The sequence below is a fragment of the Petaurus breviceps genome, unplaced genomic scaffold (assembly GCF_028583685.1).
Source record: "Petaurus breviceps papuanus isolate PSGF00001 unplaced genomic scaffold, PetGlider_PUasm1.0 90865, whole genome shotgun sequence".
NCBI classification, from domain to species: Eukaryota; Metazoa; Chordata; class Mammalia; order Diprotodontia; family Petauridae; genus Petaurus; species Petaurus breviceps.
The window spans coordinates 2,451,979-2,465,732 of NW_027187367.1; the positions used below are offsets into that span (position 1 = coordinate 2,451,979).

At 36.4% G+C, this 13,754-nt stretch overlaps 1 protein-coding gene across 1 annotated transcript; it reads right to left on the reverse strand.

Moving 5' to 3' along the window:
- Positions 1-12,159: 12,159 nt before the first annotated feature.
- Positions 12,160-13,241, reverse strand: LOC138150277 (olfactory receptor 2G3-like). The gene has a single exon (XM_069073693.1). The coding sequence runs from the start codon at positions 13,239-13,241 to the stop codon at positions 12,294-12,296; it is 948 nt and encodes a 315-aa protein (XP_068929794.1). The 3' UTR covers positions 12,160-12,293.
- Between the last annotated feature and the right edge of the window lie 513 nt (positions 13,242-13,754).

Sequence of the window (13,754 nt, forward strand, 5' to 3'; positions counted from 1 at the left end):
AATGTGGCACCACTGTTTCAAAGAAGGCACTGTGCTGTGTGAGTAAAACAGTACAAAAGAAATTTGAGATACACAAATTTAGAGACACCTCTGTTCTGAATGTTCATATAGATTATTTGTTCTTAATTTGTGGGAGAGCCTTCCCAGATCATATTGCTCTAATCATCCACAATATACATTGACCTTGACACCATGATATCATTATGGTCCTCTTCAAGCAAGAAATACAAACAACAATTGGGGAATGATTCATAGTCTTGTACATTTGATTTCATTCTCTGTATATTTGAGAAATGAGTCTTTTATCACGGAAACTTACAATTTTTTCCCCAGTTTCCTGCTTTCTGTCTAATCTTGGTTGCATTGGTTTTGTGGACAAGTCATGTTGTTTGAATGCCAAATTTGCATTTGCCTAAAAGACAGGGGACTCACATAAGACAAGGGTTCACATGGAAGTCAGAAGAAGCAGACACTATCAAGGTCTTTCTGAAGAAAAATCAATTGTGATACATGGTACTGGCATATGACTGCCCAGTGTGGTGTACCCACATCAAAGAAGGCACTATACTCTTTGAGCAAAGCAGAATTGCAGTAGCTCAAAAGAAATGTAATATGTACAAATTTAGAAAAAATCTCTACTCCTAATGTTCATATAGATTATTTGTGCCTGGACTGTGGTAGAGCCTTCTGAATTTATATTGGTCTGATCAGCCACAGTCAGACGCACTGTGCCTTCATTCCAACATAGCAATGTTATTTTATTCCTCCTTGAGAATGAAGGACAATAACTAACCAAGAACTATTTCCTAGATAGTCACTAAGTGATTTATAAATATTATCTTATTTGATCTTTACAGCAACCCTGCAAGTTAGGTGTTATTATCATTCATATTTTAGAGTGGAAGAAACTAAGATACACAGAAGTTAAGCAAATTTCCTAGGGTCACACAACTGGTAAGTATCTGAGACTGGATTTGAACTCAGGTCTTCCTGAATCTAGCCCCAGAGTTCTAACTATGTACCACCTAATAATAAGATGAAATACTTTTATTCAAAACAATTCATGTAGATTTTCTGCTAAGATGTGAAAATTTAATCTGTAACTGGAGGGAGGAACCTCACAGGTAGCATCATGGATTTTTGAATTGTCACTCAGAACTATGGACAACATCCCAGAATGTTTTATGTAGTAGGTACCTTTGTGGGGATTCTAGTCACAGTGCATAAACCTTTTTGAACCAAGAAGGTCCTGAAAATCTTAAGTGTATTTATCAAATAACATCAACAAAATGTACTTACAACTAAATTGGGGTGATATCTTGTGCTTTCTTTGGCGGCCTCAGAAAACTCCAAAAATTGTCAAGCACATTATATTTGCGTGTGTTTGTGTGTGTGTGTGTGTGTGTGTGTGTATTCAACTAAAGCTGGTTGTTTGACATAGAGTGAAAACTGAATCATACTTCCAGCAAGGATGGTGACACGAAAGGTTCTAACCAAGCTTCACCTCCCTCCAAAGAAACACTTTAGGAATGATGAAGAAGAATGCCAGATGAAGAAAAAAATTCAGAAGAATCAGAGGAAGATCATTGTAGTCTTAGCCCCATTCTAAGTTGCACTAGGAAAAGAGGTGGTCAAAGCTGGTTGATTTCCACATTAGGAACTATACCTAGTGACAATGACCAAAGCCACTGTACATGTTAGACTATATGTCAGGGGATGAAATCCAAAGGCCCAGACTGCGTAGTAGAGCTGATGTCAAAGATTTTCTAGTTAGAGACTGTGGCTGGGGGGCGGGACATGTTTCTAACTTTGATTCCTTCTTAACACCAGGTACCATACCAGGACTCCATAATGAAGAAAGATATGTCCCTGAACAACTTCCAATCAGGGCCTACAAAGAAAGGAAGGACCATGACACATTCACCCCTTACAGATTTGTAGTGTGAAAGTGGCATCCAGAAATAGGCTGGAAAAAATGAGCAAACAATGGAAAAATAACTCAGACTACAGAATCTTATTTTGGCAACAAGGAAAATCAAAACATATACTCAGAAGAAGACAACAAAGTCAAACCATCCAAACATCCAAAGCCCCCAAGAAAAATATGGATTGTTCTCAGATTATGAAAGGGCACAAGAAGGGTTTTAAAAACCAAGTAAGAGAAGTAGAGGAAAAATTTGGAAGATAAAAGAGAATGATTATTAAAATGAGTCAACAAATTGGTAAAGAAGACACACAAAAAAATGCTAAAGAAAATAACACCATAAAAAAACAGACTAGATGAAACAGTAAAAGAGGTCAAAAGCCAATGAGGAGAAGAATGCCTTAAAACACAGAATTAGCCAAATGGGGAAAGAGCCACAAAAATCACTAAAGAAAAAAACCCCTTGAAAAGTAGAATTGACTGAATGCAAAAGGAGGTTCAAAACCTCACCAAAACCAAAATTCCTTAAAAATTAGAATTGAGCAAATGGAAGCTAATGACTTTATGAGAAATCAAGAAACAGCAAAAATAAAAGCAGAAGAATGAAAAGAGAAGACAATGTGAACTATTTCACCCTCAATTGTGGGCACAGCTCTTGCTGGATTTATCTGACCAGAATCAAGCAAGATGAGGTCATACCTTTTACTTGCCCTGAATGCAAGAAAATCTCCCAGAACTTCCCTGGCCTCAATGTGCACCTGTCAAAGCTGTCTGCTTTCTGCAAGAAGCTCAAACCCCAGAACTCGCAGAACCCAGTAGGACAAATCCATTGTCAGAAGCACCAACAAGTCCCCAAGCTCTTCTGCAAGGAGGACCAGACCTCCCACTGTATAGCCTGTACTGAAGATCAGGAGCATGCAGCCCATTGAAGAGGCTGCTCAGAACTTCAGGAAGAAACTCGAGGACACCATGCCACATCTGAGAAATAAGATTAAGGAATAGAATGAACTTAAATCTTCAAAGAAGGATAAACTTTATAGATCCAAGTGGAGAAAGTTGATTAGAGGAGAATATGCAAAGATGCACTGATTTCTCTATGAGGAAGAGAGGTTCTGCATGGACCTATTAAAGCAAGAAGAATGGAAAGCTTCCAGGCTAAGGGACAACTACTGTAATACAATAAATCAACATGTGAAAAACATGGAAAATACTATCTGAGAGATAGATGAAACCAGATCCAGATCTGATTTGTACCTACTTGAGGAAAGCAAAGAGCTATTGCAAACAAGTGAGTCACTGCTTTCTGAAAAACTTTCTGAAAAATCCTGGAGACTATCCCATCACTGGGATGAATGACTGGCTAAAGAGATTCAGAGTGAATATCACTTTGGATCCTATAACAGCCAATGACTGTGTCATTGTATCTGAGGATATGAAGAGCATAAGACATGGAGATGACTGTCCAGATCAGTCCTGAAAGATTTCCTTATTATTTTGTCTTTGCTCAGCAAAGCTGACAGGACTTGGCAATACAGATATTGGATATGGGGAAGGGGGGGGGGAGGCAGAAAAGTCAAGGATGACACATAGATTGTGAGCCTGAGTAGTGGGTAGGATGGTACTCCCCTAGAAGTATTAGGTAAATTAGCAAAAAGGAGAGGGTTGGTGTAAGGAAAAGATAATTAATTAATTAAGTTTGGGACATATTTATTTGAAAATATCTAAGATAGATTCATTTCAAGGTATTCAATAGACAGAGATTAGAAGGTAGACTTCAGGAGGGACATTAGTGGTGATTATAGAATGCAGTGGGAGATGATAAGACCACCAAGCAAAATAGTATAAAAGGAGAAGAAAATGTTGCAAGAGAATACAGAGAAAGAACAAAGGGAACTTTTGCAAGAAAGTTATTTTTACTCATATCTTGAGAGGAAACATGAAGAGAATTATTTTTTGGTTTTGTGTTTTTATTTTTTAATTATTTTTATTTATTTCACTAAATATTTCCCACATGTAAAAATTTTTAATGCACATTTTAAAAATTTTGAGTTCCAAATTTTTTCTGTCCCTCCCCCTTTCTCATCTTTGAGAAGGCAAGAGATTTAATATTGATTATATACATGAAGTTATGAAAAACATTTCCATATTAACTATGTCGTAAAAGAAAACACAAATAAAATAAATCAATAAAGGTAAAGTGAAAAAAATATCGACAATTCTGAATTCAGAATTCATCAGTTCTTTCTATTGAGGTGATTAGATTGTACGTCCTTTGGAATTGTCTTGGATCACTGACTTTTATTTAAGCCTATGAGGTAAGAGGATGTGATATAGAAAGACAAGTGAAAGGCTAAGGGAAAATGTTTCTCCAATTTAATATTTATTAAATAATATGCAGGAAAATAGGATCTGAGAGTTCATTAATAATTAGTTTCATTAATAATGAAAAAGGTGCTGTAATTTTAGTAACTAACAACAATCATAATAACAATAAAAGCTAATGTTTATATAGTGCTTCAAGTTTTGTTAAATATTTTACATATGTTATCTCATTTGATATTCACAATAACCCTATGAAGTAAGTTCTTATTAATCCCCCTTTTACAGATGAAGAAATTGAGGATGAGAGGGATAAAATAACTTACCCACTATAAACAAATAGTTTGTAAGAGCCTAAGAGTTTGATCTTAGAACATGCCTTCTGTTGATTGGGGGTGGGGGGGGTGGAGAAAGAATTTTTTAAAAAATCTTGACTTTGAGCATGCTCAGTTTGCCAAATGCAGAGCTTGCTGGATTTTCCTGGTGCTGATGCTCTCACTGGTCACTATGAACTGAACTGGTCACTTTCCCTTCCTCTCCTCTCCCTCTTTTATATTGGCTCTGAGAAATAGGCCAGCTAGAGGTATGGGAGTATGTGTGTGGGGGTATTGGGGTGGTGGTGGTGGTATGTACCTGATTTGTGTTATTTGTCTTTAATTTCTGGTGCCAGAAGTGATTCCCACAGGTCTGGGATTTTGAGCCATAATAACCTTGGAAATAGAATTGCAGGCTTGGTGGAACAGCCAGCCAGGCCAGCATGGAGGCTAAAAAGCAAAGGAACCTAGCACTCATGCCCCATGGGGATTTGGGAAGTTGCACCTGGTCAAGCTATTGTGTAAAACTGATCCTTTTACCTTCCCCAAAGACAGATGGAGCAAGGAGTGTTATGCTTCCCATGATTAGTGGGATGTATATTTGTGATGTATCATTCAAAAGTATTTGGCCTTTCCATCCCCAAAAGAAAAATAATTCAGTCTCTCTCTCTCTCTCTCTCTCTCTCTCTCTCTCTCTCTTTCTCTCTCTCTCTGTATATAGATAGATATATACATATGTATATATACACAGATAGAGATAGATAAATATAATATACACAAATATATATAGGTATATTAGATAATGATGTAGACTGGAAGGAAGCATGGCTGTGGTGCTAGCACTTTGTCTTTCTGTTCTGATGTTACTTTGTCAGATTTGTCTGCTGATAGACAATGTTGCTGATGTTACAGAAGCCCTGGGACCTTAGTGCTAGTTCAGAGGCCCTGAAAGAGGATATTCTTGTATGTTTACAGAAGTCCTGGAGGAGGGTCTTACTGATGTTTTCAGAGGTCCCAGGATTATACTGATGATTTGTGTTGATTTTTTCAGACTTGTGCTGATTTCACAGTCATATAGTGAATTGATGATGATGCTGGCAATGTGCATGAATGTAATTGTGGCTTTGTTAAGCTTTGTCTTCCCAGAAACAGAAACCGGAAATTTGAAATATAGGGGATTGTGGAACTGAATCTTGTAAACTAAAAGTAAACAAATTAATAAAGAAAAAAATTAATAAAAAACATATAATTAAACAAAAGTATGATTAAGAAAGAAAATGAGCTGGTCACATGACTGGTTAACTAGGGTACGAATCTAGGCTTGCCTCTGATACATGTGTAGTGTCAGGAGAAAGCAAAGTATAGCCATAGGTTATAAGTAGACCACCTGCAAAAAATTCATAGGAGAACATGGAAAAGAGTCAAACAGGATGGCCATAGGCTTTTATATGTATCATTGAAGGGAAGACCCATATCAGTAAAATCAATCAGATTATTTTGAATTAATGGAGTTTTATGGTTATTTATTCCCGGCAAAATATAATTGTGATCATTTTTAGACATTTACTTAATTAAATCTTGTGTATAGGTTTTTGTTTGTTGTTTCCAATGGAAATAAGATTGAGATGCTTAAAGGAAAGTGACATTTGGGGGGGGGCAATTTCTCTGTTCCTGATAGTATCTGTGTCTGAGCTCTTTTTCTGAGACAAACTATAATTAATCTACTACATTAGGAATATAAGTCACTTCATCCAGTTCAAATACACTATCCATCAATTCAATTAAACTCTTAGGGCACAACCCAGAATTAACATAAACAGAATGCATTATTTTCAGAGAGCTGATAATAGTCAGTTAACAAAAATGAAAGCAGATGCTTGCAAAAGGAGTATATAGGTTGAGATGAAATAAATGAAAACAGTGAATATTAGGCAAGATGAAAAGAACTTTTTATGATTTAGTTATCCTTGAGAACTATATGCTAATAACAAGCAAATATGCATATATAAATCTATCTAAAATACAAATCTTTAAATCAATTACCTATTCATGTATGCAATGATAAATCAAAGAATTATTGAATTTTAGAGTTCTAAGAACTCAAATGGTCACCTTGTCTAATCCATACCTGAAAAAGAATTCCAACTGTAAGCCACCAGTAAAGTGGCTACTTCAAAAGCTACTACCTCCCAAGGTCACTTATTCTACTTCTGTATAGCTCTAATCTAATCAAATCTAGGAATATATATATATATATATATATATATATATATATATATATCATATACATATAAACATATGTGTATATATACATATTTATGTATATGCATATATACATATGTGCATGTGTGTGTGTATTCCAATTAAATTTGCTTCCTTGCTACTTCTGCCCATTGTTTCTACTTCTGTACTCTAGAGAAAAATAGATTATGTCTTTTTGGAAACCTCCTGTCAACCATTCATGATTTGTCTTTGACCATTCACACAGTTCTGAATATAGCTCATTTTACTATTGTTTAAACAATTTACATTCAACTGATTCACATGAATATTGTGAGATATTTATCAAATTACTTGAAAAAAGTTAAATGAAATATGTCTTCAGCATTTTTCTAAACTACCATTTTAGTAACCCTGATATTCACCTCCAGACAAAAAAAGTAATGAACTCAAAGTGCAGAAGAGGTGTGAATTTTTTTTAACATGACCATTGTGTGGTTTGGTTTGTCTGAATGTGATTGTGAGTTGACATTTTTTCCTCTTTAATTTGGTAGGAGAGATTTAGGGAGAGAGGAGAGGCTAGCAATAAGGACCCCCAAAATAAGCAGGTCATTGAAACATTTCAAAAATACAAAGAAGAGGAGGTGGAGGTAAGATGACAGAGTAAAGCAAAGACTCACCTAAGCTCTCCCCCAAACCCTTCCAAATAGCTTTAAAAATGACTCTAAATAAATTCTAGAGCAGAAGAACCCACAAAAAGTAGGAGTGAAACAAATTTTCAGCCCAAGACAACCTGGAAAGTCAGCAGGAAAGGTCTGTTGCACTGGGGTGAGAGGAGAAGCACAGTCTAGCACAGGCTGCATCAGTGCAGATTGGTCCTCAACAAAGATGGCCAGGCCTTGGGGTGATTGAATCAGCAGCAGCAGCTGCAGGGCAGAGACTGCTTGCAGAGCTGTAACAGCAAACACCCTATCATACCCAGGATGGCCTGCTAGCACAAGTTCTTTGATTTGCTTTTCTAGGAAAGACTGGTCAAAAAGTGGTTGACAATCCTACTTTTAATTAAATCCACTAGTTCAGGGGAAAGGTCAACACCCTGAATGTCAGAAAAAAATACAAACAGAAAATACAAGAAGAGCAATAAGCATAAAGACAAACAGACAGGGCTCTGATTGCCTAAATCAAAGCAATATTGCTATACACTTTACGTATACCACTGAATTGAGACAGCCTTTACATCTGAGCAGTCAGGGGGTCGAACATATGGCTATTCAGAGTCTTGACCAGGAAATCAAAGGTCCTTCTCATAAGTGAACGCTCAAAGCAAAATGCCAACCTCCCACAATATATAACAAAGACTTGACCCCTTATTGGCTCAAAGCAAGAAGACGTGACACCTACTTTACTCAGCACAGCTGTGAATTATCAGGGTTCAAAGGAGATTAATCCTTCAGATGTTTGCACTTTAGTCTGGGCCCTGGAAAACTGAACTCCTAAAAGAAAAAAAACAAAAATCCCACCTTGCTTTCACTTAACAGGAGCTCTCAGCCCACAGAATTAAAAGGGGTTGAAAAACTGACAAGAAGGAGATTACAGGGATCTTTTGCTCACACTGAGGCAGGGCTGTATTGCTTCACCCATATTTGGATGCAGGCCACAATTTCAGGATGAAGACAAGCCCTAGCATAGAAGAATTTGCTGCTATAGTGGAAGGAGGGAACTGTCTCACAGTTCCAGAGCAGAAAAGAGTGCCTGTGGTTGCTCATAGACAAGAGCAGAGGCTAGGAAAGGAGTGAGCACCTCTCCTTACCACCTTGAAAGAACTGAAAACTTACAGCTCCCTAGAAGTACCTCTGAAAATAGCTGCACAAAACCCCTGAAACTTGGAACAGTGTGACCTACACCCTGTAAGTAGAGTCCTACTTTAACAGACTGAAAAGTCAACTAATAAGCTCTGAAAAGTAAACAACAGTAAAAATTGAAAGTGACTATGGTGACAAGAAAGTTCAAAATACAAATTCAGAGGAAGATAGCAAAGTCAAAGCTCCTATATCCAAAGCTTCCAAGACAAATATGAATAGGTCTTAGTCCATGGAAAATCTCAAAAAGAATTTTCAAAATCAAGTAAAAGAGGTAAAAGAGAAACTGGGAAGAGAAATGAGAGTTATGCAGAAAAATAACGAAAAATGAGTTGGTAGTTTGGCAAAGAAGACACAGAGAGAGAGAGAGAGAGAGAGAGAGAGAGAGAGAGAGAGAGAGAGAGAGAGAGAGAGAACACTGACGAAAATGATACCTTAAAAAATCAGACTAGGACAAATGGTTAAAGAGGTCCAAAAAGCCAATGAGGAGAAGAATGCCTTAGAAAACAGAACTGGCTAAATGGAAAAGGAGGTCCAAAAGCTTAATGAAGAAAATAATTCCTTCAAAATCAGAACAGAGCAAACAGAAGCTAATGACTTTATGAGAAATCAAGAAAAGATAAAACAAAATTTTTAAAATGAAAAAATAAAAGACAATGTGAAATATCTCATTGAAAAAACAACTAACCTTGAAAATAGATTCAGGAGAGACCATTTAAAAATTATTGGACTACTTGGAAACCATGATCAGAAAAGGAATTTAGACACCATCTTTCAAGAAACTATCAAGAAATACTGCCAAGATATTCTAAGACCAATGGGTAAAATATAAACCAAAAGAATGACCCTCTGAAAGAGATCCCCAAATGAAAACTCTTGGGAATATCATAGTCAAATCCTAGAGCTCCTGCATCAAGAAAAAATATTGCTAGCAGACAGAAAAATAAACAAAAAAAAAAACAATTCAAGTATCATGGAGCCATAGTCAGGCTAACACAAGATTTAGCAGTTTCTACATTAAAAGATTGCAGAGTTTGGAATATGATATTCTTAAGGGCAAAGGATCTAGGATTACAACCAAGAATAACCTACCCAACAAAACTGAGTATAATCCTTCAAGGGAAAAATTGGATTTTAAATGAGTTCAGGACTTTCAATCATTCTAAATATAAAGACCAGAGCTGAATGGAAAATTTGACTTTCAAATACAACACTCAAGGGAAGCATAAAAAGTTAATCAGGAAAGGAAAATCATAAGAGACTTAATAAGCTTAAACTGCTTATATTCCTACATGGGAAGAAGATATTTGTAACTCATAAGACCTTTCTCATTATTAGGGTATTTAGAAGGAGTATGTATAGACAGAAGACACAGATGTGAGTTGAATATGAAGGGATGATATCTAAAAAATAAAATTAAGGTGTGAGAGAGGAATGTATGGGGAGAAAGAGAAAAGGAGAGGTAGAATGGGGTAAATTATCTCACATAAAAGAGTCAAGAAAAAGCTTTGTCAGCGAAGGAGAAGGGTTAAGATGAGGAGGAGTGAGTGAATTTTATTTTTATCAGAAATGGGTCAAAGAGGGAATAGCACACACATACCACTGGGTATAGAAATCTGTCTTACCCTATAGGAAAGTAGGAGGGGAATGGGATAGGAGAAGAGGAGGAATGAGAGAGGGGAGGGCAAACTGGGGGACAGAGTAGTCAGAAACAAAATACTTTTGAGGAGAGACAGGGTAAGAGGAGAGAGAATAAAATAAAATGGGAGTGGAATAGGATGGAGGGAAATACAGTTAGCAATAGTAACTGTGAAAAAAAATTTGAAACAAGTTTCACTAATAAAGGCCTCATTTCTCAAACATACAGAGAACTGTGTCACATTTATGAAAATAAGAGCCATTCCCCAACTGATAAATGATAAAAAAATATAAGTTTTCAGATGAAGTAATCAAAGCTATCTGTAGCCATAAGAAAAAAAATACTCTCCCTATTTATTGGAGAAATTCAAATTAAAACAATTTGGAGGTAAAACCTCATACCTATTATATAGGCTAATAGGGCAGAAAGGGTAAATGACAAATGTTGGAGAGGGTATGGGAAAAAAGAGACATTAATATACACTATTGGTGGAGTTGTGAACTGATTCAAACATTCTGTAAAGCAATTTGGAAAATACCCAAAGGACTATAAAATCAGCATAACCTAGAAATACCACTACTAGGTCTGCATCCAAAAGCATTTTTTAAAAAATCAAATGCTTATATGTACAAAAATAATTTTACTAGCTCTTATCTGGGAGCAAATAATTAGAAACTGAGGGTATGCCCATCAATTGGCTGTGGTATGTGATTATGATAGAATGCCCGTATAGTATAGGAAACAATAAGTAGGCTGCTCTCAGAAAAACCTGGAAGGACCTGCATGAACTGATACAAAATGAAATGTACTGTGTACAAAGTAACAGTTATACTGCAAGATGATCAGCCATGAAAGACTTAGCGGTTATTGGCAACACAATAATCCAACACACCTCTGAAGAACTCATGATGAAAAATGCTGTCCATCTCCAGAGAAAAAACTGATGGTGTCTGAAAACAGATTGAAGGATACTTTTTTTAAACTTTATTTATCTTGATTTTTTTTGTCTGTGTTTTCTATATTTTTTCTTTCACAACATGACTATTATGGATACATTTTGCATGACTACACATGTTTGATCTCTATGAAATTACTTGTCTTCTCAATGAGGGGGTGGGTAGGGAGGAAAGGAGAGAATTTGGAACTCAACTTTTATAAATAAATGTTAAAGAATGCTTTTACATTTAACTGGGGGAAATACTAAATAAATAAATAAAATTTAAAAATGCAAAGAAGAAAACAGAAGGAATTTTAGAAGGAAGTGCAGATAAGCAGTACAGTTTTGAAAGTAATCCTTGGACTTTATTATATGCTTTTTTTTCTCCAAAAAAAAAAATTGGCATGAAATGGGGAGTTGTGGTTTCCTTTAATCAGCTTTTTGGTTATTCCATGGAAATGAAATTTTTTGTTTGCTTTTGCTAAACAAGCTAATAAAAAACTAAATTAAAATATATATTTTGATACTCTTAAAAAACAAGACATTTCCAAGTAGAAGGAGCACTCACCCCACTCCCCACCCCCACAAATCAATCTCCATTGTTGCAAATAAGTAAAACTTATTGATACAGTAACTGAAACTGACAATATGTTCACTTATTCATGTGCAGACTCTAAATTTGATATGTACATCAAATGTTTAGAAGAATAGTGTCTTTGCAACATTATTTAAGGAGGTACTTTCTGATGAGAATAGCAATGTTTTTGTGAGATGTTTATCTTAGATTTGAAGCAGACAACTAGAAGGTCCAAATTTAGGTCTACAGCTCTCTCTCATCGTGGGTTGATGTCTTCACAAAAGAATTTCTAGCAAAGAAGATTCTTAGACACTAAAATCCTTGCCTGCAGGGAGCTCTGGGGTTTTGACAAAGATGAGGTATTAAATTCATGAAGGCCTTGAGTGTTTGGAGTAATTAAGCTGTGGTCCTGGAAGCATATAGGAGTATGTACTCTCCAGTGCATAGATTTAATGATTTTCTGTTTGCAAATTATTTACATCTAGAACATTTGTTAATGTTTACTTATGTATGTCTAGAACCTTTGTTTGAACCCAGCAACCTCCTCAGTGATCCCTTCACATCTTTGTTCCTCAAGGTATAGATCATTGGGTTGAGGGTAGGGGTCACCACAGTGTAGAAGAGGGCTAAAAACTTACTCCGTTTTTGAGTATACTCATTTTTGGGTTGTATGTAGACTGCAATTATGGTTCCAAAGTACAAGACTACAACCATCAGATGGGAACCACAGGTTCCAAATAATTTCCAACGGCCTTCAGTTGACTTCATCCTCAATGTAGTTCTAGCAATGCAGCCATAAGAAACCAGGATAAGAGCCAGAGGTATTACAACATAGAGAATACTGGCTATGGAAAGTTCAGTTTCCACAAAGGTGGTGTCCACAGCAGCAATTTTGATCAAGGCTGGAGCCTCACACATAAAACCTTCCACCCTATGGTGAATGCAAAAAGGCAACCGAAAAGTCAATATTGATTGAATCAAAGGTCCCACAAAGCCACTAACCCAAATTACAACTGCCAAGTGTTTGAGAAACCTTGGATACATGATAACAGTATAGTGAAGGGGGCGGCAGATGGCAATGTAGCGATCATAAGCCATGACAGTCAGGAGAACACACTCAGTGGAACCCAATCCCAGAACAATATATAGCTGCACAATACAACCAATGTAAGTGATAGTCTTATCAGTACCGCTAAGATTCCATAACATCTGGGGGATAATGCTGGTGGTGAAGCAGATATCCAAGAAAGAGAGATTGGAGAGGAAAAAATACATTGGGGTGTGGAGTTTGGGATCCAGGTAAGAGACCAGAATGATGGTTGTATTGCCCATCAGAGTAAGAATATAAAATATGGTAATGATGAAAAGGAGGGCCATCTCCACTTGAGGCTGGTCAGAAAAACCCAATAGAATGAACCCCATTGGGCTACTCTTATTGGTCTCTTCCGTCATGTCTTAACTGTGAGTAAACTTCCTTTGATCATTCACATAGGTCTTCCTGTGATAAGAAAGTCAGAGAGCTTTAGTGACAATTATTTTATATTTAGTTTAATGAAATGATGACTAAATAAACATGTTTTTTGAAACCAAAAAAAGCAAATACACTGACAGAGACAGGTGGGATATATCACTAAAAGGATAAGATGCAGAGCTCCATGGAAGAGGAATACACATGAAAAGAGCTACCAAAAAAGGAGATCAACTCAACAAGGGGTTAGTTAAGCACCTAATATGTTCAAAGCATTGTAGAAAAAGAGTATGATAGGAAATTTGACTCTAGCTAAAACATATATACATCAGGGGGCAACTAGGTGGTGCAGTAAATAGAGCACCAGCCCTGGAGTCAGGAGGACCTGAGTTCAAATCCAGCCTCAGACACTTAACACAAAAACTAGCTGTGTGACCTTGGGCAAGTCACTTAACCTCAATTGCCCTCCAAAAGGCAAAAAACAAAAACAAAAACAT

Excerpts from the sequence above, each read along its gene's own strand:
- LOC138150277 (XM_069073693.1), bottom strand. The coding sequence starts at position 13,241 with ATGACGGAAGAGACCAATAAGAGTAGCCCAATGGGGTTCATTCTATTG.